General features: G+C 43.6%; 1 protein-coding gene and 1 long non-coding RNA gene across 18 annotated transcripts in view; one reads left to right on the forward strand and one right to left on the reverse strand.

Moving 5' to 3' along the window:
* PTPRT (protein tyrosine phosphatase receptor type T) overlaps positions 1 to 27206 on the reverse strand; it is a 1085477-nt gene that overhangs the window by 196589 nt on the left and 861682 nt on the right. For 11 of the 17 annotated variants that reach the window (XM_078057224.1, XM_078057223.1, XM_078057217.1 and 8 more), the window contains exons 13-14: positions 17457 to 17493; positions 3491 to 3547 (exon numbers count right to left, since the gene is read on the reverse strand). In XM_078057224.1, the coding sequence (XP_077913350.1) occupies positions 3491 to 3547; positions 17457 to 17493 (94 nt within the window). The remainder of the gene's footprint in view (positions 1 to 3490; positions 3548 to 17456; positions 17494 to 27206) is intronic. The other 6 variants (XM_078057227.1, XM_078057222.1, XM_078057226.1 and 3 more) reach the window with 1 other exon arrangement.
* On the forward strand, positions 7022 to 17496 carry LOC144379290 (uncharacterized). Its single transcript, XR_013442061.1, has 3 exons — positions 7022 to 7138; positions 16200 to 16280; positions 17374 to 17496. It is a non-coding gene; the product is annotated as an uncharacterized LOC144379290 (long non-coding RNA).

Genomic DNA, 27206 nt, shown 5'->3' on the forward strand with positions numbered 1-27206 from the left:
AGACGGTCAAGATATCTTTTTGCCTCTAGATCAGCGCTGTCCAAGATGGTAGCCACTAAGCCACATGTGGTTACTGAGCACCTGAAATGTGGCTAGTGTGACTGAGGGCCTGGAATTTTAAATTTATGTTATGATTTGTTTTAATGAATTTAAATTTAAAAACTAATACAAAGTATGTTTACTTATTAAATATAATGTTTACCTTTTTAAGGTTATATTTCATTTTAACTATTTAAAATCTAGCATCTGAATTGAGATGTGCTCTAAGTGGAAAATGTACACCAGATTGCAAAGACTCAGTGCAAAAAAAAAAAAAATGTAAAATACCTTTCATTAGTAATTTGAAAATACTGATTGCATGTTAAAACGATAATGTTTTATATGCACTGGGTTAAATAATATCTATTAAAATTAATTTCATCTGTTATTTTTTCTTTTTTTAATGTGACTCTAAAACATGTAAAATTATAGGGGCGCCTGAGTGGCTCAGTCGGTTGTGTCTGCCTTTTGCTCAGGTCATGATCTCAGGGTCCTGGGATCGAGCCCCGCATCGGGCTCCCTGCTCAGTGGGGAGCCTGCTTCTCCCTCTCCCACTCCCCCTGCTTGTGTTCCCGCTCTCGCTGTGTCTCTCTCTGTCACATAAATAAATACAATCTTTAAAAAAAATGTCAAATTATATACATGGTCCCATTTCTATTTTTATTGAACAGTGCAGCTCTGGAGGATTTCCACAGGGGGAGCTATTGCCCCTCAGGGGACCCTGCAGACTGTCTGGAGATAGAGTTGGCTGTCGTAACTGAGGGATGAAGTGCTACGGCACCTAGTGGGTAGAAGCCAGAGGTGCTGCTAAACATCCTACCGTGCACAGGACAGCCCCCCACGACAGAGAATCACCCATCCCCAAATGTCCCTTGTGCCGAGGTTGAGGAACCCTGCCCCAGAGCATAGCCAGGAAGTCAGAGACCTGCAGAGCTCTTGGAGTGAGCTGAGCAAAGAGGTTAAGGTGGTTACCATACTCAGTTCTCACGACTAATATGGCTGGGGGTGCCACGGTCCCCACTTCTCCAGAAGAGAAGGAAGCCCAGAGAAGAGAAATCACTGGCCCATGATCGCCAGGCCAGAAGGGGGCTCTGCTCCGCAGCCCAGCCTCTCCCTGCTACACGCTGAGGGTCCGCGGTTCCCCGAGCTGGTGCCGATCCAGAAAGAGGCTGCCCGAGCTTCGGGTCTAATATCCCTGTCACTCAGAGCCGGCAGTTATTATTTCCACCAGCCCTTCTTGCTACCAGGGGATGAGCAGGAACAAAAACACCCTCTGAAAGGGACATTCTGCTCCAAGAGAAACACTCGCAGGCACCTCACCCACCAAATGGGCCCAAGAAACAAATGGATCGCGATGAAATAAACCTGTCAGAGGAGGAACATTCAGACACCTCAGAGGCAAGAGGTAAGAACAAATGTGCCCGATATGGAATCGGCTCTGTTTAAAGAAAACATTATCCAACTGCTCAACTTGAAGAGATGCCAGAGAACAATGGCCCTGCGGAAATGGAGCTCCTACACGGACTCCGGGGATGCGTGGTGTCTCAGGAGAGGGGGTGTGGGCACAGTAGTGAGAGTCCCTTCCCCCTCGCTGTGAGTGACCAGGCAACTGCATGCAACTCCCCGCCTCCTTGGGGGTGAGGGTGAGGCTGGTGGGCCTATGATCGGGGACGGTAGGGGACGGGCATTTCCTGAAGGCCTACTACATACGGCTGTTGAGCAGGGCAGTCTCTAGGGCCGCCTAATAGTGATCTGTAATAGGACTCTGAAGTGTGACAATTAGATTTGCAGGTGAAAAAATGCTATGCAACTTGCTTCAGGTCATGTAGGTAGGGAGTGGCTACGATGACATTCCTGGGGCGTTGGCAGTGACATGCTGAGCTATGGGGGTGGCGGCAGAGAAAACCGGGCTGCAGTGAATGCTTTAGAGGCTCTGCCCACATCTCCTCTCCCGGGCTGGCACACCGAACGTCCAGCTGCTACGGGTGCTGGCTGCTCACGGCTCACAGATACCTCCTCACTGGCAGAGGGGCCGTAAGGCAAAGGCGAGGGGCCCCCCCAGGGGCCTGCGCACTCCCATAGCAGCCCACAGCAACGCCGGCTGGTACCGCAGCACAACTGCGAGCCCCTTGGCCTCAAGGTAAGAGCAAGTCCCACCCGCCAGAGGCCCCTGTGGGCTCAGGCTGCCACAGGCCTCCACATCCTGCCCTAGCTGCCTTCCTGCCTTTCCTTCCTCGGAGAACACCCCTCAATGAGTCATTTGCCAGGACTCCCTATCTCAGGCTCCGTGTGTACAGAGCCCAGCCTAAGACATTCACTAGCAGTGATATTTCTGACTTTGGGGAAGGGGGTGGACAGAAGTGGACCGTGAGGTACTGGATGGCCAGACTCCTGTCATCCCTGCCAGCCACACCCCCTTTCCCACCGTGACAAAGTAGCCGGTCAGGAACTAGTAGAAAGGAGGCCACTGTCTGAGCAACCACTCTGAGAGAGGTGACAGGTAATGATTTGAAATTATCAGAGACTTCCACTGACAAGAAAGGGCCCTGAAGTAGCATCTCTAGGTCAGTGGGGTCTCTTTCGTCTGTAGGGCCTGCCATGGGCATCAGCCGCTGACACAGTTGGCTCTGCATCCCAGTCTTTGAAGAGTGGCAGATGTTTATGGGAAATACAATCAAACTACAGCGTGTTCCAGGAAAGGGGCTGGTATCTCCCTCACACAAATACCTACTCTAGGTTGGGCACTTCCACATAAGCCCTTTCACACTCATTATCTTGTATGGTCTTGGAACACACCTCCAGAAGACTCTGCATGTGCAGATTCTAGAAGCAAATGGTGCCCCCTAAGAGGGAGCCATTATGATTCCTGCTTAACACATAGGAGAGGTGGGGACCATCACATTTCAAGGGCTTGTCCAGCACACAGGGGAGGCCTGGGATCATAGCCAGATCTACTCATGTCCTAAGCACAGATATAGTAGGCCCACTTCTTCCCTAACCTCAGACCACAGCTCAGTTGTCACTTCCCGGGACACACGCTCTTAGCTCCAGGTATGCGTGTGTGTTTCTTTTGAACACCACGCACCTCTCCTTTGTAGCCCCCCTCATGGTTACAGTTGTACATTGATCAGTGTGGCTCTCTCCCTTCCCAGAAAGGCACAGAAACATGTCTTCCTTTCCTCATCATTGTATCCCTCCATGCCTAGAACAGTGCCTGGCACATAGTAGGTACTTAGTAAGCATCAGTACAATGGATGAGTGGATAGATGCATGGATGGAGGGAAAGATGGAGAGATGCGTAGGTGGGTGAATGGGTAGGTGGGTGAATGTGTGGATGGGTGGGTGGCATGGAGGGACTGCCAGTTCCTCTCTGGTGCACCTGGCCCGGAGGACGCCCTGAGCGTGAGCCACTCTCAACCCCTTCCCACCCGCCCAGGGCTCTGGTGGTCACCTGTGGTGAGGAGGCAGAGTGGAGTCCCCGGGGTCACCTGGGCGCTGCCCATTGGTGCTGACCACAAGGAAGCCAGTCCCCAGGCAGCATGCAGAAAAGAAGGAGAGAAAGAAACACACATGAAAACGTGTGGCACCGTGAACAAAACTACAGTTCTTGTGGCTCTGAAGAGCTCACGCTAAACAGCAAAAGAACATTGTGTTCTAACAAAACAAGGCCTGAAATAGATTTTTAAAAATGAAACAAGAATAAGAGTCAGCATTTATCAAGCACCCACGACATGCCAGGTACTCTGCCAGGTACCTCACGTACAATGCTTCTAAGACTGAGAGCAACCCAGAAAGGTCAATTTTATTATAAACGAACCCCCATCATCTTTCCACTCTGTGTTTTCTCTCTCAGTCTCTGCTTTCTTAGTAAATGGTGGCCCCACCCACGTGGCGGCTCAGTCTAGCAATCTGGGAGTCATCCTTCGCCTCTCCTTTTTACTGACCTCCCACTTCTAATCACTCAGCATGCCTCAGTAATTCTTCTCCAGGAAAGCTCTCGAAGTCTCTTTCTCTCCAATCTCATTTCTACTTGGTTCAAGCCACCCTCACGCTTCACTTGGGATTGCTTAAAATACCAGCCTCCTTGCTGGTCTTCCTGCCTCCGGTCTTGCCCCCTTTTCAATTTACCTTCCACCCTACAGCTGAAAAGCATCAGTAAGGGAAACCTCAGAGCCCCTCCCCCAGCTCACAGACCCTCAATGATGAGATCCTTGCCTGTCCCTCCACACTCTCTGCCCCAAGGGCAACGAAATCCTCTCCGTTATCAACAGCCCCCCATGTTCTTGTCTGTAAGCCTTACCCAGGCTTGTCACCTTGTGTGGAATACACTCCCTTCCTACCCCTTTACCCGACTGGCAACTGCTCATCCTTCAGGAATCAGTTAGGAAATGCTTTCTTGGGAGTCTTTGGTGTCTCACTTTGTGTGGGGCAGATACCCCGCTCTGTCTTCCCATAACACCCTAGTCTTCCTTTCTCACAGCGATAACCCTGCCCTGTTATTAGTGGCTGTCTTTTCCTCGACTCTGTAAGCTCCCTGAAGGTAGTCACCATGTTTCATTTACTAAGCACTCCTGTGACCTTGTCTTGTACCTGGCACGTAGTAGGGACTCTGTGGACATTTGTTGAATAAATGAATGAATGAGTGAAGAAATGAATCAGAGCACCGATATAACTTGCTCAACGTCTCAGAACTAGTAACCGGCAGAGGCAGTATTTAAACCCTGGTTTGCAAGACTAATGCTCCTGGCCCTCTGAAACCGACTACTTGTCTCTGTAAAGAGAATGATATAAAAGGCAGGAAGGTGTCTTATGCTTGGAGAAAACCTGCATGTTCCTCTAGTGATTCATCAACAAAACTGTATAAAGCCCTTATGCAAAATGGAGAGAGAGGTAGGGCGTTCCAGACCAACTGATAAACAGGAAGTACATAATTTCAACAAAAATCACACAAATAGCAAGCTTGAGCAATGTCGTGAAATACTATAAAATATAACTGCCAGTCGCAATGTCCACAATAGCCAAACTGTGGAAAGAGCCAAGATGTCCATCGACAGATGAATGGATAAAGAAGATGTGGTGTATATATATACAATGGAATATTATGCAGCCATCAAAAGGAATGAAATCTTGCCATTTGCAATGACGTGGATGGAACTGGAGGGTATTATGCTGAGCGAAATAAATCAATCAGAGGAAGACATGTATCATATGATCTCACTGATATGAGGAATTCTTAATCTCAGGAAACAAACTGAGGGTTGCTGGAGTGGTAGGGGGTGGGAGGGATGGGGTGACTGGGTGATAGACATTGGGGAGGGTATATGCTATGGTGAGTGCTGTGAATTATGCAAGACTGTTGAATCACAGATCTGTACCTCTGAAACAAATAATACATTATATGTTAAAAAAAAAGAAGATAGCAGGAGGGGAAGAATGAAGGGGGAGAAATTGGAGGGGGAGACGAACCATGAGAGACTATGGACTCTGAAAAACAAACTGAGGGTTCTAGAGGGGAGGGGGCGGGGGGATGGGTTGGCCTGGTGGTGGGTATTAAAGAGGGCACATTCTGCATGGAGCACTGGGTGTTATGCACAAACAATGAATCATGGAACATTACATCAAAAAGTTATGATGTAATGTATGGTGATTAACATAACATAATAAAAAAAATATAACTGCCAGTCAACTGTCATCGTAATATTCCTCCCTTACTGGTACGGGGAGCTTCACCATTTTCAAAGCATGTGCTAAGTCAGAGGTCAGTAAACTGTGGCTCGTGGGTCAAATCCGGGTTCTCACTGTTCCCTGTGTGGCCATGTGAACTAGGAATGGTTTTTACATTTTTAAATGGGGTGCTATTTTATTTTAATTTTTATGTATTATTTTTCATTTTTTATTTAAATTTGATTTTAGTTAACATAAAGAGTATTATTAGTTTCAGGGGTAGAATTTAGTGATTCCTCAGTTGGGGGAAATAAAAGCAAAAAGAAGATTAATATTTTATGACACATGAAAATTATATAAAATTAATATTTCAGTGTCCATAAATAAAGTTTTATTGGAACATGGTCAAGCTCATTTTATATTTCTCATCTATGGCTGCTTTCTGTGCTACCATGACAAAGTTGAGCAGGTGTGACAGAGACCACATGGCCTGCAAAACTGAAAATATTTACTATCTGGCCCTTTACAGAACAGTTTGCCAACCCCTATTCTAAGTGGCTATTTTTATTAATTTTTCCGCACCCGTGGAGGTAGGCAGGACATGGCTCACATGTCAGAAGAAGAAACAGAAGGCTTGAGAGAGGACATGACTCCAGTGCTCCCACATGGCCTGTTTCAGTGGCTTCCTACCTGTTCTCCCCCATGGTCTTGCCTTGTCTGTGCCCCAGAACCCCATCTCTGATCCATCTTCTAAGGCGGTCTGCTTAAGCACCTCCAAGGGCTCCCACAGTCTCAGGACCATGTTCATATATGTGCTACAGGGCTACACAGAGTCCTTGGTGTCCTGGCCTTGCTTGCTACTTCAGCCCCACCTCTGATCACTCCTGGCCTCTGGTCACATTGGCATCTATCCCTTTGCTTTGACCCATTCAAGTTCAGTGGCATGCTTTCTTGCCTCCAATGATCTGCACATGCTACTTCCTCAACCCAGAAGACCTCCCTGCCTTACTCTCCAGCCTTGTTCAATATAATAACTGTCACTCTTTCAAAACTTGTCTCAGCAACCATGTACCTGAGAAGGCACACCCTAAACTGATTTATGTTTCCCTTCTCTGCTCCCACAGCATCCTAGATTTACCTTCATCACGTACTTAATCATGCCGTATTGATATAATTTATCTGTTTGCTGTTCTCCCACTAGCTATTTGTGGAGTGTTTATTATAAGCTCAGCATTACACGAAGCACTTTATATGCATTGGCCCATTAAATTCTTACGTTAGCCCTATGAAATATGTGGTGTTATTGTCACTGTTTTACAGATGGGGAAACCAAGACACAGAGCAGTTAAATGCCTTTTCCAGCCTAGAATCAAAGACTGTCCAAATCCAAAGACAAAGTTCTTAACCTCTCTGGGACAAGAGGCCACAATCAATAGTAAGTTGCACTCAATATATGTTTATTGAGAACTAAATGAATAAACGAAATTCTGGTTTAGTATTTACCTACTAGCTGTGTCACTTTCTCTACCTATAGTTTCAATTTCTTTACCTATAAAATGGGAATAATAATAAGTATCTCATGAAGTTAAGGAATAAATGTAAAACAGTTGAAGCCTGGTTGACAGGCCCAGAGGAGTCTCCCCACCTTACCAATCTAGGGCTACAACTCTGCCGAGCAAGAGTGCTCAGCTATGAGGGGCAGAAACAGAGGTATAGATGGACAGGTGGTGTTGGGATGGGAAGAGGTTTTCCCAGTGCGTGGAATAGCAGAAGATAAGTGATGGATCATGGGTCTCAGCAGGACACAAAGGGAAGTCAAAACAGGAAAGGGGCTCATACCTTTTGTGTAGATGACTAGTGTTTCCTGGTGCCTGGCCTATCTCTCCTTCTTAGGCACACAGAAGAATCCAAGTCCCATCAACACCATGTAAGTGGAAGTGACACAAGTCATTTCTAAGTGAGGTATTCAAGATCCAGGTTACTAACCCCATACCTTCTCTTTCCCTGCTGTGGAGTCTGTTGAGGCCACATATATTCTAGATGGCATAACAACAAAGAAAATTTTCTGGTATTAAGCTACTGATATTTGGGTATTCATCTGTTATTGCAGCAAAGCCTTTCCTATCCCAAATAATCCAGCAGAAGAAAAGGTAGTAGTCCCTTGCCTTCTCTTCTATCACCTGGTTGCCCCATCATACAGCTTTTCTATTAGAGGATTCATGACTCCACTCTCTCCATACCTCCAGCCTATGTTCATATATATTTATATGAAAATTAATTAATTAATGAAAATAGTAAGACCGTGCAAAGAAGAAGGAGGTCAGAATGCTGAGTGCCTCAGACTTCCTTTCTTTTATTCCCTTCTAAGGCAAAGAATGTTGAGTAGAGAGAGATACTGATGGGCTAAATATGACACTGGAGCTGATAATGCTGAAGACTAACTTCTTGGTTTATTGGCTTCAATCTATTATAGTAATGTAGAAGGCTGAGGGTTCTTTGTGGCACCAGGTCTGCTACAGATTCCAGGACTTAGCCTGGACACTGCTGAAGAGAGACAAAAGACCCATCACACCCTAAAGATTCCACTATCAACTATTACTGGAAAAGAGGCATGGGAAGGGTTTAACAGACTCTGACAGTGGCTCATAGAATCTCACCCAGTCTACGTCACTGACAAGATTCAAAATGGTGCCCTGGGAATGCCATAAGCTTTGGAGTTAGAGCTACAATTCTGTGGATCCTTGAGGTCTTTATTCAACCCTTCTGAGCTTCTACTGCTTCATTTCTTAAGTAAGGGTAATAAGCATGACCACTATTTATTTAGTGTGTAATACATGCCAGACTTTGATTCTTTTTTTTTTTTTTTTAGATCACATTGTAAACTTGTAAACTCATGTCAGCATACACAGCCTTGTGACTGGCACACAGTAGATGGTGATTTTCACTAAGCCCCTTCACAACCCCCTCCTTCAACACTACATTGAAACCCCATCAGAGAAAGCGCTAATGGAGCTTTCTTCTATTTCTAGCCCTTGTCTTCAGCCTACCCAGATTTTCCCCTTTCTTTGACTCATAATTTTAAAAGGCCTCCTATTCCCTTTGTAAGATGCAATTGCTTTGGAGCATCAGATTCGAGCTAAGGTCAACTCAGGTGTCTCAGGTCTTGTGTAGATAATTCTAATTTCTAGTTCACAGGGATGAATTGAGACTTCCCAGTGACATGCTTGAAGCACAGCTGTTGGTTGTGGTTTTGGTTTTCCTGTACTCCATTGCACCAGCTTTGTCTTCCTGAGTGGGGTGTGGAAAAGGTGTGTATGTGTATTGTGGGGGGGGGGGGAGTAGTTTGAACAGTCTAGAGAGTAGGGATAGAAGGATAGAAGAAGACTAAGGAGATGTACCAGTGGTTGTAGCAAGGAAAATATTAATGGGTTGGGATATTTGAGTGTCATCTTTAGGTTATTTTTGGTCTACTTATGATACAATTCTCTTCTTCTATCTTGTCACAAAACCTTCAGGAAAAGCCACATTATTCCTTTGGCATTTTGGGGCCTAGAGAACACTGGGTGAGAACAAAAGGGGCCAAGGGTCAAGGCGACCTTGTCACACTCAAGCAATTCTGAGAACCTCCATTGTGGAAAATTCACCTCATTGGGCTTGCATAGGGAAAAACAGCACTACCCTACCCTAACCCCCAAAGCACACACCCTGGGCTTTCCCCTCTGAAAGTCTGGTAGGATTTCTAAGGACTGAACAATAGCCAAGAGCTTTCCAATAGACTGATTCACTATAGTCTACCTCTCATAAATAGGGTCTCGACTCCAGCTACCATAGCTAGATTTGGGCATCCTGTGGTCCTGAGTCCCTCCTGAAACTGCTGGGTAGATGAGGAGAAAAGAAAAAGTGCTACAGTCAAAGGCTAGCGGGTACATGAGCAAAATGCTACACTTAGTCAATAAAAATATGATTGCTATGTAGAATCTCATCTAAACACAACAACCCTTAGTTGAAGAGGTTAAATACTAAGAGCTGAGGCCAGCATCATTCCTGTGCCTCTGTTTCTGCACTTTGGATCTAGCCTGAGTTCATTTGATAAACATGTGATCTGTGGAATTGTATAAGAAATGACTAGAGTCCAGGCTTTGGCTTTTCTTCCTTAGAGAACAGCAGTGAGAGGCTTGGGCCTCTGGGTCTCTTATCAGAGAAGTTTCAGAAGAACGAAGGAGGGAAGCCCAAGATGTTTATCATTTGTTATATTCTTGACCTTTTATGTGCATTATCTAAAATAACTGGGAGAAAGAATTAATGACCTCTGGCCTAAAAGGGGTGTGATAGACTCATAGGGGATTGATTTATCCAAGGTCAAAGAGTTAAGTTTTGGACGTGGGATTTGAATCCAGGTGACTCTAATTCCCCATTATTCCATGCAACCTCTCAAAGAAGCTTCATATAAGATAGAACTTCCATATAGAATTGGATTAACAGAAGAGGGGAGGGCAGGCAGTGGGCATTTCTTATCTGATAGCAGACAATTCCTGCATCGTGCTTGGCTTCTCACACCACCTGTGACATGTTATTCTTATGGATAAGGAATCTGCGGACACATCATTCCCCTTCTTGGCTCCAATCTTAGCATCTGCAAAATGAGGGCATCTCACTGGAGAAGGCGTATTTATTGTCCTGCCAGTCTCTGCAGGGGTGAGAATCCATTATGAAGAGAGAAGAGAAAATGCTGGATGAAATGGTCTACCTCAGGCTTAGCCATTATAAAAAGAAGCCACAATTACAAAAGACCATTGCCCACGCCTCTTGCCTGTTGCCGTTGGGACAATGGTTTTAGTCCATCACTACCACGGGGCAGCATGGGACTATTGGTGACACTGGCCCCTTATCTCATGCTTCATTATTCTGGAGTTCAGCTTTCAGCACCTACTCCGAGGGGGTTGTTTTAATGGGATCGTTAGAGAGTGTTTACTAGATTAAAACTGTGGCTGTCTTCTGCAAAGCAACTCTGCAAATGGCTTTATGGGTTTCCGGATTTATTTTGTCTCAATGACTAGGCTCAGTTTGCAAATCAAATCAAAGCTGATTTTTCTAACTGCCACTCGGGCGCACCCAGCAGGAGTCTGCAGAGCCAGCTGTGTTCCCTGGATGGCTGGTGCCAGACATGGGAGTGCTGCTGCCTGCTGGTGGCGAGAGGTTCCCACAGGGAGAGGGCAGACAAGCAAGTACCTGCTTAACCCTAACCAGGGCAGGCGGACAAAGTCAAAGAAAGCAAATTTTACTTTCTGGAAGGAGAAAAGGCAGACAGGATCTACGTGGCCTCAAAGACTCACTGGCAGAGATAATTGGGAGCCAAATATGGACTCATGATATTGAAGCTCCCTCCAAATGAAGTGTCCCAAGTTTGGAAGGAACTCGTTGGGACAGAAGTGAGGTCCCTGTCACAGCAAGTGGAACTGGACATCAGTTTCTGGCAGAGAAACTGACTGGTATGGTTTTAGAACCGAGCCTCTGGATCGGAAACCATTTTCCCCTTAGCCTGCTCTGAGTCAGAAAGGCATGACCTAAGACGCTCAGGTGCCTCCTTCAGCAGCTGCAGCCTGGAGCAGGGGCATCTTCCACCACATGGGATGATCATCTTCCACAGGAAAGGCTGTTCCCCCCTCCTCCTGAGCTTCAGCACCTTGGAAGCCTAAGTATCCCACCCCAAACTTCTGCGTGCTCCATTTTCTCAAGGGTCACCTCTGAGCAGATTCAGCTTACATCTTCAACCTGGTTCCTAAATTGAGCCCATCCCTCCTCTTCCAGATGAAAGGTAAACATTATTTAATGGGTCTAAATGCACCTCCCCCTTACTTGCCCTGTCTTTACATTTTCTGTTTTAACTACACCATTGTTAAGTAATCTTTGTACTGCCCTCCCTTCAAAGAATGAATAATAGTTCTCTGTTTCTAAACCAAAATTTAATGTTTACCCATTAGCTGAAGTTTTCTCTCTATGGTTCTGAACAAGTTCCCAGAGTACAGTGTCTCAAGCAGAAGGCTTTTAGAATTTTCTTTCAGCTCCTGAATTGGAGGCAATTCCATGATCTTTTTGCTACCCCTCAACCCGATGATGAAACACATCCTCTGTATAAGAAGAGCACTGTGGTAGATGCCACTCTCCCCTTTTCAGGTTGGTGTACCATCCCCCAGCTGCTGTGAGTGTTGAGACTAAGGGCTTATACCTGTGACTTTCTCCAGACACATGTATAGGACTCAGGGTTGCCATTTCCCTTGGAGCCACCTGAGAGATGGAGGGGAGGGAGAAGGGGAAAGGAAGAGGGGGTACCAAGGACTAATTGTTATGGGGGAAGAGGCAGAAATCCGGGTCTTGTTCAAGGCAGAACAACTTTGGAGAAGTTTATACTCCACCCATATCTAGTGTAGGCTTCAATTTACCTGAGGCTAGATTCTTGCTTATCATTTTCTCATTACCTATCCCACTTCCCTCTTTCATTTACAGATTTCTTCCATGAGCCCTCCCTTAATACCATACTGCACCCAAATCCCTGCCCCAGGCTCTGTTTCTAGGGAATCTGTCTTAAGAGAGCTCGCATTTGCCTTCATCTGCTCATTGATAAACTCCACTTCCCCACTATGGTTGAACTCACATTCAGATTCCTCTAAATCTCCAGCCAAAGTTAATCACAGGCAACCCCTGGCTGAGGAACAAGGTGAAGATGAATGTGAATCTGGGGCAGTGCCAGCAAGTCCCCCATCAATGAAAAAGACTGCCTTCAAAGCTTTGGAGGTGAGCTTGTTCTGATCCTAGAATTATCCCCTTTACTAACATATACCAAACTCCCACCCCACGGTCCCTTAGCTGTGCCTTCAATTTGTGGTTCTGTAAATAGTGTCCCCTGGTGATATGTGAATCTATCCACCAAATCCTCCCTAAATACAGGGGACTTGGCCCTTTACAGGGGCTTTGGCCGGGGGTGTGGCTCTTCTCACAGTCTGAGGTGTTCAGTCAGCTGGCCTCCCAAATCCTACCCTTGGTTCTGGTCGTATGCAATTCCCAGTGTTAGGTGAGAAGGGGTGATGATGGACAGGGAGACACAAAGCCTCCTATACTATACCAGTCCCAGAGACGCAGAGCCCCAGATGATGGCCCAGGGCCATATATGCCATTATTGCCTGAGCCTTTGGCACCATTGATACTTTAGTCCCCATTCACTACATTTCACTCCTCTTTGGAAGCACTAATCACAATCATAACTCCACTATTATCTGTTAAAATCATTCATGTAAGGTCTGTTTCCACACTAGACTAGGAGCTCCGTGAGGACAGGAACCATGTCTGCTGATTCACCACAAAACCATAGTTCCTTTCAAAGTGCCCAGCTCCCAGATGCTGAGTGAGCTGACTATGCAGAGGAAAGAACATTCATTGACAGTAATTTTACCCAAAACACTTTGCAGTACAACACTTATACGCTTGCTGTATCACCTGATCCTCTAACAAACTGGAGGGTGAAGGTCTTCATGTGCTGGAGCTGGCTCGTACCAGCTTGCTAGAGCTAACTGTTAAACATTCTTGACTTTTTTGCAAGCCAGTTGTTAAATCATTAGTAACTTGATTGAACATGGTGGGGATATTTATATCCTGGAGATCAACAAAGACTATAAATAAGAGGTTTTCTTTTACAAAGAGCAGGTTTATCATCAAAGCACTGGTAGTAGGTGTGTTAAAAAATGTTCTGTAAATGAATAGATGGGCATAACTTTAAATATGGTGCCTCTGAGTTTCAGGAAGATGAAGTGAGACTTTTAAGGTCTCTCATCCTTGCTATAGTGAGATGCTGGCTTCATGCATTTACTCATTTCAGCAGGCATTTTTGAAGTGCCAATAATGTGCCAGGAACTTCCTGCCATGGCAAAATGTGATGGGGAAATTAGTAGTTAAGACCAAGGAGCTCCTCAAGAGAGATCCTCTCAATCAGCAGTGATGGTGCCTACCCCAGGAGGTGGGCCCTACTCAGACCCCAGAAACATGACTGGATCAGGACCTGATACATCATGTGGGGTCTGAGAGGGGTCCTGCTGTCACAGACCTAGCCATTCGGTGTGTACAGATGGCCCACGGTGTTTACCCTCTGTCCAGGGCTCCTTCCACAGAACCTGCAGATCCTCTGCCCAAAGCAGCCTCACTGAGCTTCCCAAGGGAACAGCAGTCAAATCTAGACCTCAGCTCACCACCAGAGGCCCCTCTGACAGGGCTAGTTCCTGCTCTCCTTGCACACCCTTAAAAGCTATTGGGATTATACCATGAGTAAAGAATAGTCAGAGGCTCCAATGGAAACCACATGGACACTACCCCTAACTGTATGGGTCCTGCTATGGGTTGAACTATGTGTCCATCCCCCAATTCATATGTTGAAATCCCAACCCCCAGTGTCTCCAAATGTAACATCTACAAACCCTATATTCAGAATGTCTCAGAATATAGGGTTTGTGGATGTAATTAGTTAGTTAACTTAGGATGAGGTTAAACTAGAGTAGGGTGGGCTCCTAACGTAACCATACCAGTCCCCATAAAAAAGGGGAAACCTGGACACAAGATGCCCACAGGGAGAATGCCATGAAAGATGAAAAACCAAGGAATATCAAAGATTGCCAGCAGCTAGGGGAGAGGCATGGATCAGATCCTTCCCTCATAGTCCTCAAAGGAACCAGCCCTACTGATAACCTTGACCTTAGTCTTCTAGCCTCCAGAACTATGAGACAAGAAATTTCGTTATGAAGTCACTCAGCTGGTGGTACAGCAGCCAGAGAAAACTAACGCAGGTCCCTTACTTTGCAACTCTCTAAACTGGGCAGTACTACATTAGAGTTTGGGTGACTAATAGGGATGTTAAAGACAGACAAAAGTTAGAGCTCCAGGCTGGAGCCAGGTGTGGAATCTAGCAGAAGAGGGGCTGCACTTGGGGTCAGGGCAGAATGACCCTGCCTGAGTGCTGGGGACTGTTACATTCTGCCTGTGAACTCTCCAATTCTGCGGGACTCACAGTTGGCTATAGACACCATCTGGAATCACCAGAATCAGGGACAGAACACCAGCCAGCTGCTCCATCACCAGCGCAGTGGCCTCAAGTTTGCACATGTGATCACACTCCAGAGGCTAGATGCCTACTGGCAGCCCCGCAAGGAAGGCGCCATGATGACAGGGACATGGAAGCGTGTGGAGGGAGCTGGGTGGCCAGTGGAATATGCCACTGGCACTTCATCAACCTCCGACGCCTGCAGGATTCCCAGTATCTTATTTTCCTCTGTTAAAAGGAAAACCCACAAAGTGGGAAATCTGATTCAGGAAAGAGATGGGTCAAATATGGCTTCCTGGCCTTAGATCCTTGATACAGAGTCCTCATGAACTGTGCACTGATTTAGAGAGGGTTTGCCTTTAACCGACCCTGGATGTTACCAGGCTAACTCAAGGCACAGAGAAGACATTAACCAAATACAGGTCTCCTTTTCTTTGCTTTTTTTTGGCGTTTTTTCAACAAGTAACTTCTTATCTGAGGTGGTGCTGAGAGGGCTAACTCCCTGGACTCCACGAGACTGGCATTGTCCAGCTCTTGGTCCAATTCCAGGTACTCCTAGTTTTGTCTCTCTGGGCTGAAGTGACGGCCCTTGCGGACCTGGAAAGTGAGGGTGTCAATCCTTGGAATCTACTTCTGACTCTTTCCTGCCTGGCTAGCACCTGGCCAGCTAGCTGGGCATTCACCTTGTTCCCATCCTTCCATACAACCACATGCTGTATGAGCACACACTCCACTAAGGAAGACTGTGTCCTAAAGCTCAAACAGGAGGAGAAATCCTTATGCTATGAAGAGGTACAAGCTTTCTGCTCTAGCTCTTTAAAGACCACTGCAATTCTCCTGCAGAGGAGCAATGCAGCTCTGGAGAAGTATGGCATGGTGGGCCTCAATGTCTATGATGACAGTAGATCCTGAAATCACCAGGGCAGTAGAGTTTTAATTATTCTCTCGCAAAGTCCCCGTATGTACCTATTGCCCATCCAACCACATGTTCCTGATTCTTAGTTTAGAAAATAAGATCTAACCAACTACCTCTGGGGGGGAGCTTATGTCCCAGACGGTGTCTCTAGAATCTCACAAGCCCATGGAGGGCAGAGCAATTGCATCAACTCCTCCCTTGTCTAGAGGTCAAAAGCTGGAGGGGAGCCACGGAGCACCATCACAGTGGGTAAGGAAGGTCTCCCCCTAAGTTTCCTTCCCTCAAACGGCTGCTCTTTTAAGCTGGACACCGCAAATGCTCAGCTGTTCTGCTTGCAGTCTGGAGCTCTGGTGCTCTCCTATAGATGATGTTCTTCCTTCTGGATTATCTGTTTCCTTCAGTGGGGAAGTCTGCCAAGGCCTGTGATTTGTGCCACTTTTGTTTGCAGGCCATCAATTCTCCTTGCCTCACAAAGAGTATTTTATCTTTCTGTCCTAGCCTGAGTTCCTAAGAGCGAACAAGTGAGGGACACGCCGGCCTCTCATGACTTATGTGAAATCAGAGTGAGTTCTTACCACGGTGAGTCCTTAGTGCTTCCATCTTCTCCCTCCTGTATCATCTTCCCTCTTCTGCCTACACACTGAGCTGTTTTTTTTTCAAAGTTATGGAAGTCATGAGTGATAGGTCTTCATGTATATTTTGTCAAATAACCTTAGATATTCTCCTCCTTCTCTCTCTCTCTCCCCACTCCCTCAGCTCTTCCTCTTCCTCTACACACGCGTGCATTTTCCTCTGAATGAGTGTGCATGCATGTATATAGTCACATATGTATAGACACACTTGGGTCATCGGCGTTGTTCATGGTTTATACCTATGATTATATGTCTACTTATATTTGTAATTGTCATCTCTGAGGAAGCATCCTATGTAACTATATGCGCTGTTGATAAATGCAGGGAACAACAGAATTGTCCAATTTTGGTGTGTTTATATGGAGAGAATGGCTGTTAAAAATTATCCATTCTATAACAAAAAGATAAACCTGATTTCTAGCCATTCAACCTTGTAATAGGTTAAATGATAACAAACCATTCATTGATTTTTTTTTTTTTTTAAAGAGTAATAAACAGAAACATGTACCAATTGAAAGGGCCAGGCAATTCAATTATAATTAGGAAAACAAAAAGTGATGAGCCTGAACAATGCTGCCTTGGTTTTGTGGATAAGTATTGAAAATGCCAACTACGTAACAATGCAGTGTTTGTTTTCTCATTATTAAAGGCACCAACACTATCACCTCATTTGCGAAAGCCAAACCCAGTTGAAAGAAATACAAAGCTCAGAAGATAGGTTTGATAGACATATTTAAAAAATACCCACATAAACACAGACCCAAATATAATGAAAATATATAGCAGAAGAATATTTGAGTAAATTTATATTCACCACTCTACTGATTAATGTACCAGTCCATTCATCCATTCATCTGTCTGTCTGTCCGTCTGTCCATCCACCCATCCATCCATCCATCCATCCATTCACTGATTCAACAAATATGTTTTGAGCTCTTACTATGCTTTAGGAACTATGTTATAAATATATACTGCAAGTATATATTAATACCTAGATTCAAATGACTTCAGTGAAAATAACAATTCTTTTTTATTTTTAGTAATTATTGGCTCAACTTTCCCTGTGTGGCTAGAAGAAGAAATACTTAAACAGCTGAACACAGACAATGATATGCCAACATACCTTTTGTAGCCAGGCGAACGCAGTTGATTTTGGTCTCCTGTGAACAACAAAAGTGAGGTTCCAGTTAATTAGTTGCAGGTTTGATTTGTTATATAAAGAAAAAACATACATATGTATTTTTAATTATAATTTTAAATTTGTCCTTTCCATTTCTTCCCCCATTGGAATCACCTTTTAATTCTATTTCTTCATTTCTTTTCAGGCTAGGCACATACTTGGTTCCTTTCACTTCCTGGCTCCCATCACCTCATAAACTTCTTCCCCAGACAGAACCACTTATAAACACATCAGATACTGCTACTGCATAGCACAGGACAACTTTAACAATGACACTAAGTAAGTACACTGTGGCATGAGTTAGTAGATGGCACCAGGACCATCCTTGGGAACCTATAAATAAATAATGCATCTATCGGCACAGGCTGAAACAGACCCTTGGCAATAGCTCAGTCAATAGGAACGTGTAAGAATCAAACTACAAAGTTCATGTTCAAAAAGTCACTTTGGTCCCCAGATCTTTGGTGAACCTCATGGTTTTCATGGATAATGTTGTGTGTGTGTGCTCGTGTGGCAATCAAATCTTTGCTGGGTAAACTAATTATTGTTGGCTGTTCCCCAAGTGGACAAAACCCATAAACTTGTGATGTTACTGGGCATGCAGCTGAGTTACAGAAGACTGTGTTTAGAAAGAGAATCATTTTAGCCTGCTTTATTGGGATCATCTCCCAGGAGGCCCTGGAACCAGTTAAAAATTCCAGTTTACTAGGCTATACCTCCAGCAACAGTCTGAATGTAGTGTAGCAATGAAAATAAAAGGCAAAGAATGCAAGTGTGTGAGTCTCAAGAATCAAACGTGTGTCCTGCTACTGCTCAGTCATAAGAAATCACAGCATCTTGAAGGCACCTGTGTTAGTCAGGTCTTTGAGGGTTCCTGGACCCAATTCTGTTGTGTGTGGGGGGGGGGTGGGTGGAGGGTGGTTCCTCCCCTTCTATAACACCAAGCAATCTTCAGACACCGGCAAGGTATCTGGGAATTCAACTCAGTTCTGACATAGTCTACCTGGAGATGGCATCAGATTCCACAGGTTAAGGGTTCAGTTCTACAAGACTGTCCCCCACACCCTACTTCAGATGCCAGGTGCAAGCCTCAGGCTGTTACCTGTGCTTCTGACCTACCAGCTACAGATTGAAGGTTCCAGTGACCTCCTCCTTAGGTTTGATTAATTTGCTAGAGCAGTTCACAGAACTCAAAGAAACATGTTAGTAGATCACCAGTTTATTGTAAAAGGATGTAACTCAGGAGCAGTCAGATAGAAGAGATGTATAGGGTGAGGTATGTGGGGAGGGGCGCAGAACCTCCATGCCTTTTCCAGAAGTGCTACTCTCCCAATCTTCATGTGATCACCTACCCAGAAGCTCTCTAAACCCAGTCCTTCTGGATTTTTATGGGGGCTTCACTGCATAGTCATTATTGACTTAGTCATTGGTTACTGGCTGATTCAACCTCCAGCCCCTCACCTCTCCCCAGAGGTCCAGTAGGCTGGGGGTGGGGTGGGACTGTGGGACTATGGGACTGAATGTTCTAACCCTCTAATCAGAAGCTGATCCTCCTGGCAACCAGTTCCCTCCTTGGGTGGGGTCCAAAAGTCACCCTCATTAACATAACAAAAGACACCTTTATCACCATTGACACTTAGGAAATTCCAAGGACTGAGGAAACTGTGAGCTAGAAACCAGGGACAAAGACCAAATACACATGAGAAATATATTTTTTGTTATTCAGAAATCACAATCTAAGAAATCACAATATTGCATCAGGGTTATGCAGAAGTATAAAACCCATGAACTTCAGTGGCTAAAAACACTAAAGGTGTATTTCCCACTTAAACCAACATGTCCAATGTAGGTGCATGACTAGGTCTGAAGTGGGGTTGTGGTGGTGGTTGGGGGATACCGTAATCACTGTAGGTCCTCAGAGACCAAGGCTGGTACATCTATTTTTTAATTTTTAAATTAAGAAAAATCTTATTTAAATTCAATTTAGTTAACATATATTATTAGTTTCAGAGATAGAATTTAGTGATTCATCAGTTGCATAAACACCGAGTACTCATTATATCAAGTGCCCTTCTTAATGCCCATCACCCATTTACCCCATTCCCCCACCCACTTCCCCTCTAGCACCCTCAGTTTGTTTCCTATAGTTAAGAGTTTCTTATGGTTTTTATCTTATTTTATTTCTCTTTCCTTTCCCCTCTGTTCATCTGTTGTGTTTCTTAAATTCCACAGGAGTGAAATCATGTGGTATTTGTCTTTCTCTGACTGAATTATTTCACTGAGCATAATACCCTATAGTTCCATCCACATCATTGCAAATGGCAAGACTTCGTTCTTTTTGATGGCTGAATAATATTCCATTGTATGTGTGTGTACGTACACACACACATATATATATACACCACATCTTCTTAATCCATTCATCTGTTGAATGAATGTTGGCTATTGTGGACATTGCTGCTATAAACACTGGGGTGCATGTGCCCCTTCAAATCACTATTTTTGTATCCTTTGGATAAATATCTAGTAGTGCAATTGCTGGGTCATAGGGTAGTTCTATTTTTAACTTTTTAGGAATCTCCATACTGTTCTCCAGAGTGGCTGCACCAGTTTACATTCCCACCAACAGTGTAAGAGGGCGCCCCTTTCTCAGCATGCTCACCAACATCTGTTGTTTCCTGAGTTGTTAATTTTAGCCTTTTGGACTGGTGTAAGGTGATATCTCATTATGGTTTTGATTTGTATTTCCCTGATGCTGAGTAATGTTGAGCATTTTTCATGTGTCTGTTAGCTATTTGTATGTCTTCTTTGGAGAAATGTCTGCTCATGTCTACCTCCATTTTAACACAAGGCTGCACTGTTCACTGAGGCAGGAGAAAAGAATGCTGGAGTTTGGAACTCACAATCAAATACTTTGTGTCAGAAGCTACAGTTACTTGACTCAAGTTTCATTGACTAGAACCAGTCATATGGCCATGCCTAACTTAAGTGAGGTAGGGAAATGGAGTCCTCCACGCACCCAGAAGTAGAGAAGAAATCGTAATGTCTATAGCAGAGTCTATTTTCTCTAGGCACACCTCTGAATGCTAGAAACTGTCTCTTGAAGTATGACTCCCCAGTTGTCTTGATTCTGTTCCTCACACCACAGAAAGTCTTCCCTTGCTTGTGTACAAAAGATGTCTGGATATTGAAAGATGGTTCTCATTTCTATTAATGTTCTTCAACCATTCCTCAGATGATAAGAGTTCAAGTCCTTTGAACCAATATTGCTACTCATCCTGGGACATCTTGCAGTTTTGTCCCTTATTGAGAAGGAACTAGAATAGGAAGCAGCAGTCTACATGTGGTCTTGTCAATATATGATTACCTAGGTTATCACTATTTTCTATTTTCCTTAGTTATATGGGCTTCTATTAACATAGCCAACATCTCAGTTTTTCATTGATCACAATGAATGTGCCATCAACCTTCCCCCTACCAAAAAAAAAAAAAAAAAAATCTGCCTGCTTCTACATACATAAATGTGGTTGTATTTCTGGAATCCAAGTAGAGAGTCATATACTGATTTCCCCTATTGACTTCCATCTTCTTTGATCTGGTTGCTACAGCCTGTCATCATATTCTCCACCATACATAAGTTTTTGGATATATTTTTCTATAATTTTATCCAGATCATTAATATAGGTGGTAACCTGGAAAATGCCATTGATAAAAATTTGTGACATATACTAGAATCCGCCTTCCAGGTTGGCATTCATTGCTCATCAGAATTTTTGGATGGTTATCTAACTACTTATTTCCTCAACTGCTTATGCACTTGGATCCTCCTGCTGTGTTTTCCCACCAACATAGCTTGAGGATAGGGTCAAACTCACTTCAGATACTCAGACTCTGTCTACTTCATTTCCCTACTCTATCAGTCTAAGAACTCTCTCAAAGAAAGAAGGTTGGGTTGACATGACTTGTTCTTTAGGACAAGTGTTTCCCTTCCTTTCTTTTTTTTAATGCTGAAAGTGCTCTTTTTTAAAATAAACAATTACTTTATTAAACAACTGGAAAATGCAGAAATGTTAAAAGAATATCACACACTATGATTCAAATATAGGAAGTATTCATTTGAGGTGTTCATATGATATTTCAAGTAAGCTATATTTCAAGAAAAAGGTTTTTTTTAAAAGAGTATATCCAGAAGAAAGAAGGAAAAATTATGAATAAAAAATAGAAAAATAAAGTGGAACTTTCTAAATGTGATGCCAAAAAGCTTCAGTCACAAATGAGGTAAAACTTGAAAATGATGATAAAAGTGAGCCAACGAATTCTTTTATTTTCATGTTTGGAGAAAGAGCAGATGTCCAACTCCTGTTGGCTTCCATTTCTGTTCTCTGGCTTAAAGGGTCAGTGAGCTGAAGTCTGAGATGGTTACAGAGAGTATGAGCTCCTGAGAACGGAAGGTGGTCTGCACATGGCTATGCAGCACCACAACAACCAGCACCGAGAAACCCTGGAGAGTGGAGCTATGCCACTAGGAATGGTCAGAAGGATTGCCAACTTTATATTAATACAACGAAAAGGATTTTGCAAGAACTGTATTAGGAAACTTGCCAATTACATGCAAGATTATTACACACAGGAATGGGCAAGGGTTTGATGAGGATTTCACTGCTGGAGGTAATTTGTAAATATGTACCTAGACTTCAAAGAGAGTTGATCTAATCTTTTCACATCTAAAATCTATTCTCAGGATGCCTCGGTGGCTTAGTTGGTTAAGCATCTGACTTTTGGTTTTGGCTCAGGTCATGATCTCATGTGTTGTGGGATCAAGCCCCACATCAGGCTCCGTACTCAGTGGGGAGTCTGCTTGGGATTCTCTCTCTCTCTCTCTCTCTCTCTCCACTGCCCCTCCCCTGCTTGTGCGCATATGCATACACGTTCTCTCTCTCTAATAAATAAATAAATCTTTAAAAAAAAAAGGATCTATTCTCAGGGAATAATCTGAAATGTAGATGAAGGTTTATATTGAAAGATGTTGGTTTCAGTGTTCTTTATATAAAAGTGAAAGTGAAGAGCAACATACCTGTCTAACCCTACAGGCATGGTAAAGAAAGTTGTGGTCTATCCACACAGTGGGATATTATGAAGCTAACAAAAAATGATGGTGAGGGCCACATAACAACATGGAATAGTACACATAAGAAAATATTAAATGGATAAAGCAAAGTACAATTTTAACTACAACTAACATGCAAAGGTAAGCATTTAAAAATAATCCGTGAAGGAAATATACTAAATCATAAGAACTGTTACATGGTTCATTTGAAGTGCAACATGTATAGAGACAAGTATACTAACCTTAACTACAGTTTGCCAAATTTTTCACAAAGCAAGCACCCACCGATGACTGGCACCCCAGATGAAAACGTCAAACACTGCCAGCACTTCAGAAGTACCCTTCATGCACTCTCTGGGTCATTTCATCCTGGCAATGGTGAACACTAACCTGCTTTCCTTTTTTACTTTAAGATTTTATTTATTCAGGAGAGAGAGAGAGTGGGGGAGGGCAGAGGGAGAGAGACAAGCAGACTCCCCACTGAGCATGGAGCCTGACATAGGGCTCAATCCCAGGACCCTGAGACCAAAACCTGAGCCAAAACCAAGAGTCAAATGCCTAATTGACTGAGCCACCCAGGTGCCCCGACACTAACCTGCCTTCTGTGGTAGTGTTCTCTCTCTTTTTTTAGAAGATTTATTTTATTGAGAGAGAGCGAGAAAGAGAAAGAGAGAGAGGGAGGGAGGACACACATGTGGCAGGGAGAGGCAGACAAAGAGGGAGAGAGAAACACAAGCAGACTCCATGCTGAGCATGGACCCCGACGTGGGGCTCGATCTCACAACCCTGAGATCAGACTTGAGCCAAAAGCAAGAGTCAGATGCTCAACTGTGCCATCCAGGTGACCTGGGAATGTTCTCTTTATTATGTGTTACATTAGAGGAAATCTGGGTAGCTGCAATGGTTTATTCTACTGCCTTCAGTCCCTCGTTGGGTCATTTGTAAGAACTTTCTAATTCTGAGAATCATCCTCCCTTCCACAAATGCATGCATGCCAGTGAGCCACACCCGACAACCACCCCCTCCACCCCACGTCTATTAAAAGCTGTTTTCTATAACCTGGAGGGCACGTCTCATTATGCTTAACTCTCCCTGGTTCTCACAACCATGATGTTGACATGTCTGCTTTCTCCCAAGTTCCTGACACCTTTAATTCCATAACCAATTTGTCTTTGTTGGTTAGAATTAGATACAAAATAACAAAGTCCTAAGTCACTCTCTTGACCTTTTGCATGATTGAACTGTTAGCAAGCAAGTCAGGAAGATGTTCTGCATCCCAAGTCTGCTAGATATTTTGCATCCCGACATATGGGAAGTCTGGCCAGTGCACATATACCCAAAGTCCCCAATCAGTTCAATAAACAGGAAATGAGTACTTTCTTTGTGCCAAGATTATATAAAGTTTCTGAAAAGGAGAAACATTTGGTATATTTTCTGTTCTATCTCCATTATTACATCCTACTTCTAGGTCTGTAATATATTCTGGGACAGAACAAAAATTTCATTTCCCCATCATCTGACTTTCACTCATATCCCACTTCCCACTCCAGATTTGTGAATCTGGACACAGGTATGTACCACGTTGGGGCAGAATATAATTCCCTAACTATTGTGATTCTGTTGAGACCGACTTCTACTCAAGCTCTGCCAGTGCTGGGCAACATTGAGCAAGTCACCACCACTCTCTATGGCTCAGTTTCCCCATCAATCAAATAAAAGAGAAAGGGATGGAGAAGGCCAATTTGGTGGAGTGGGCAGAGTATTCTAAGGTTGCTTCAAGTTCTCAAAATGTGAGGTCTGGCTTCAGCTACTGGCTGTCCTCCTGCTCTTTCAGTACTCTGTTCTCTTGACACCACTCCATATCACCATACCCCATCCCACAACACATAGCTTACTTAAAAAAAAAAAGCTATCATCTACCTTATTTCCCAGAATTCCATATGTTTACACCTACTTACCTACTCATGGCCTCCATTTCAAGACTAGATCAAGTCTGACTCATCCATCCATCCATCCATCCATCCATCCATCCATCCTTCACTACCTACTGAAATTAAAGGGTGTCTCTCTAAATCAGAGACTTACAGCATAGTGTCTAAGGCATCAAGTATTTCAGTAATTGCTACTTACTATCCAGATGGGCTTAGGTTAAGTCATACTGCCACCCTGAACAAGAAGCCATAGGTACCTGGGTAGTGCATACAATTCTTATTCTACTGCCCCATTAGACTGCCCTATGTAATAGGATGGGGAATCAGGCCTGACCCCAGTTTTCAAATAATTTCCCCAGTTACCCTAACTCTTGCCTTTGTCTTCTCTAAGACTGAGCCACCCTAGTAAATATGATGTGAGTTAGTTAGCCCTGACCATAGTCTAGTTTGCTGAGTTGCTTTTGCTCCACCCTTAATATTCCTCTAAGTCTTGGCTGTGGCTCCAACAGCCCACTTAACCCTTTATTCATTTGGTCAACCAAGCAACAGATATTTATTGATATGATCACTATTAATTATATTGATGATTACTGAACGATCACTATGTGCCAAGCATTGTGCTGGCTACTAGTATTACAGCATATGCAAAACAGACATGGTCCATGTCCTCATGGAGCATGTACACATTATTTTCCAATATTTGTAACAAACATTAGATAACTATTCTCACAAATAAGTATCTAATAACAAGTTGCAATAAACACTGTGAGGAAGAAGTACTAGGTGCTATGTATGTGTATGAAGATGACATGAGGTATAGATGGGAAGGAAGATGATACATTGCCTTGAGCAAAGACCATTTAGCCTGTAACCTGGAAGATCAGTAGGAGGTAATTATATGAAGTGTCAAAAAAGTGTGTCCTGGACTCAGGAACAGACATGCAAAGACCTGTAAGTGAGAAAATGCATGGTGTAGTTGAAGGTGTAAAGAAGTCTGGAAGGTTACATCATAATGAAGTACTTGGAGAATGATATGAGATGAAGCTAGAAAGAGAAGCCTGGTAGAGCCTTTTAGACTGTAGAATTTCAGTCTATATTTTAAGAACAACAGGAAGCGATCAAAGAGTTATGAGCAGGAACAATAAAGTTTTCAGACTTACATTTTATTAAAATGTAGAGACTGTTATATAGAGAACAAACTTATGGTATAGGAGAAACTAGTCAGTAGGAAGAGTATAGTGGTGTAGTCTAGCCTAGAGATGGCGATGGCGAAGACAGTGGCTGCAGAGAGCCTCTTTCAACCTACCCCACTCTGGGGAGGCATATTTTGGCTCTGCCTGATCTTAGAGATCTCCCACTACCTCACTACACCCAATGCTTATGAATCTGTATTGGCTTCTGGTATGGACACCTACTGGGTCCTCAGTCTAGCCTCCCTGCACCCCAATTCTCCTTGACTCTCTTCTAAAAATCCACAAAGTACACAATCTTAGCATAATTAAAATACAGAGAATCTTCAAAACTTCATAATCCTTGTTAGGAAAAAAAATAAGCATCACAACTGAATGAAATATTTCTAAGGTTTTCAGCACAATACAGAAAAGCAATTGAAAGAGAAGAGAGGTAAGCCAGCACGGGGTGTAAGAGTGATCTAAAACGATCACTATATGATGGCTAACTGAACATAATAACAAAAATAAATAAAATGATCACTAGCAAAGCCGAGTTTGTATGTAGGAAAAATCAGAAAATGTGTGAAAATGCTGGTAGATTAAGATGATGAATAGATGGAAAGGACTTGAAGGCACAATAATTCAAGGGGCAACCTTAAATAGGTATCACTTATGGGGGAAAATATGGTAAAAAGAGGGGAAAGTGCCCTTGGGAGACTGGATGAGGAAAAGGAAAAGAGGCAGGAGGAATTTTAAGATCCTGTAAGTCAAAAGAGAACAACAGCAACAACGAGTCCAAGAACACACAACCACCCATCCCCCATCATACACAAAACTTAGTTATCCATTGAAAAACTGTACTTCACTATTCTATCAGAATACTGTGTTTTTAAACTAGAAATATTGTAAGCCACCTTAAATCTACAATATGAATAAAAGAAAGGAGTCAAATACAACTACTATATGAAGAAAATGGAGGGGCGCCTGGGTGGCTCAGTCAGTTAAGTGTCTGCCTTAAGCTCGGGTCATGATCCCAGGGTCCTGGGATTGAGCCCTGCATAGGGCACCCTGCTCAGCGGGGAGTCTGCTTCTCCCTCTCCCTCTACCTGCTGCTCCCCTTGCTTGTGTTCTATCAAATAAATAAATAAAATCTTAAAAAAAAGAAAATGGAAAATAAAAATCAAAATATCCTAAGTGATGAAAATCCACCCCCTCAAATAAAACAGAAACAATTGCACACCAGAGGAAAAATATAACAATACTCCAAACTGAATTAAATTTCCTCAATTTTGAATTAGAAATGCAAAGATTAAAAACCGAAATGTCTAAAAAAATCAGCACAAAAAGAGAGAGTTGATTGAACTCAGGAAAATAAGAAAAAAGGCCAGAGCACTTCAGCAATTAAGTTTAAATAATATGGTGTCCAAAGTAAAATTTTAATAAGGGGCACTGAAGAAAGAGAAAAACAACCAAGAGAAGAAAA

The sequence above is a fragment of the Halichoerus grypus genome, chromosome 10 (genome assembly GCF_964656455.1).
Source record: "Halichoerus grypus chromosome 10, mHalGry1.hap1.1, whole genome shotgun sequence".
NCBI lineage: Eukaryota > Metazoa > Chordata > Mammalia > Carnivora > Phocidae > Halichoerus > Halichoerus grypus.